Genomic DNA, 1203 nt, shown 5'->3' with positions numbered 1-1203 from the left:
CTGTAGGGAGTGAAGAGTCGTGTAGATATAGTGCTGAAGGACATGGGTTAGTTGGGGACTTGTCATTGTTGGGTTAATGGTTAGACTCGATGATCTTAAAGGTTTTTTCCCATCTGGGCAATTCTGAGATTCTGTGACACAATCCCTGGGGTGGGTTGTCCTGTGGTGCAGGCTGGAGCAGGCACCTGTCTCACAGCGCTGTCCCACGAAGGGCTCCAGGCACATGCAGGTGTAGTTATCGACGAGGTCTACGCAGTGCCCACCGTTCAGGCATGGGCTGGACTCACACTCGTTCACCTCTGCACAGGGAGGCAGGAGGGACAGTCAGGCCATGTGTGGGCACTGCTGTTCACCCACTGCTTCCCATCCTGGATGATGCTCAGGAAGGGGAATGTGACAGCTGGAAAAAAAAAAATCAGCGCCACCGGCAACATCAAGCGCTCCCCTCCCAAACCGAGGGCTGGGGGTGGAGCAGGGTGGGAAGGCAGCTTGCCAAGGGGTGAAGTGTCACCATTCCCCCCTTCCAGCATCTTCTCCTGCCGCCCACCTGTCTGACAGTCCGGCCCCATGTACCCCGGCTGGCATAAGCACGTTGCTGTCCCATTTGCCGCCTGGCACCTCCCGGCGTTCTGGCACACCCTGCTCTCACATGGCGACTCTTCTGCAGTGGGACACCGAAAAAAAGAGAGGAGGGATCAACCCAGGCACAGGACCAGTACATGGTATCCTCTGCACACACAGTGATGCCGGAGCCAGGCAGAGAGTGCAGGTCAGAGCCACTAACGCACCTGCCAGCGGGTGATGGCAGCTGCGTCCCCAGTCACAGCTCTTCCCAAAACCCCTCCTGGGGCAGCTCAGCCCTTTCATTCCCCTGTGCCTCTCAGATGCCAGCATGCTGTACTGGGCGTTTCTCCTTCCCTCCCTTCCCCTAAAGTCAACTCCCTGCTTGCCTTCTCCACTGGCACAGAGCCTCACTGGGAGCCAAATGCTTTGGCAGCACTTCCACTGGTGGGTGGAAGCCAGGAGCGTGGGAAGCCGGCCACCACAGCCCCTGCCAGGGACTGGGAGAGTCCTCGCTGGCTTCGAAGGGCTGAGGACCAGAGCATCACCTCCCAGACTCTGTTTAAGCACTAACCACCAGCTTTTCTCACTAAGGGAGCAGTGGCGGGGAGAGGTGCTGGCGGCAGTGCTGAGCTGAGCCCT

General features: G+C 58.6%; 1 protein-coding gene across 1 annotated transcript in view; it reads right to left on the bottom strand.

The window, feature by feature from the left end:
* Nucleotides 1–1203, bottom strand: part of SNED1 (sushi, nidogen and EGF like domains 1) — a gene marked incomplete at both ends in the record, with an annotated part of 14049 nt that overhangs the window by 9348 nt on the left and 3498 nt on the right. Inside the window, 2 exons of the mRNA XM_029085921.1 lie at nt 176–299; nt 548–661. Of these exons, the coding sequence (XP_028941754.1) occupies nt 176–299; nt 548–661 (238 nt within the window). The remainder of the gene's footprint in view (nt 1–175; nt 300–547; nt 662–1203) is intronic.

This window comes from Antrostomus carolinensis, unplaced genomic scaffold (genome assembly GCF_000700745.2).
Source record: "Antrostomus carolinensis isolate BGI_N321 unplaced genomic scaffold, ASM70074v2 scaffold30057, whole genome shotgun sequence".
NCBI classification, from domain to species: Eukaryota; Metazoa; Chordata; class Aves; order Caprimulgiformes; family Caprimulgidae; genus Antrostomus; species Antrostomus carolinensis.
This window is presented reverse-complemented; position numbering and strand designations above follow the sequence as displayed.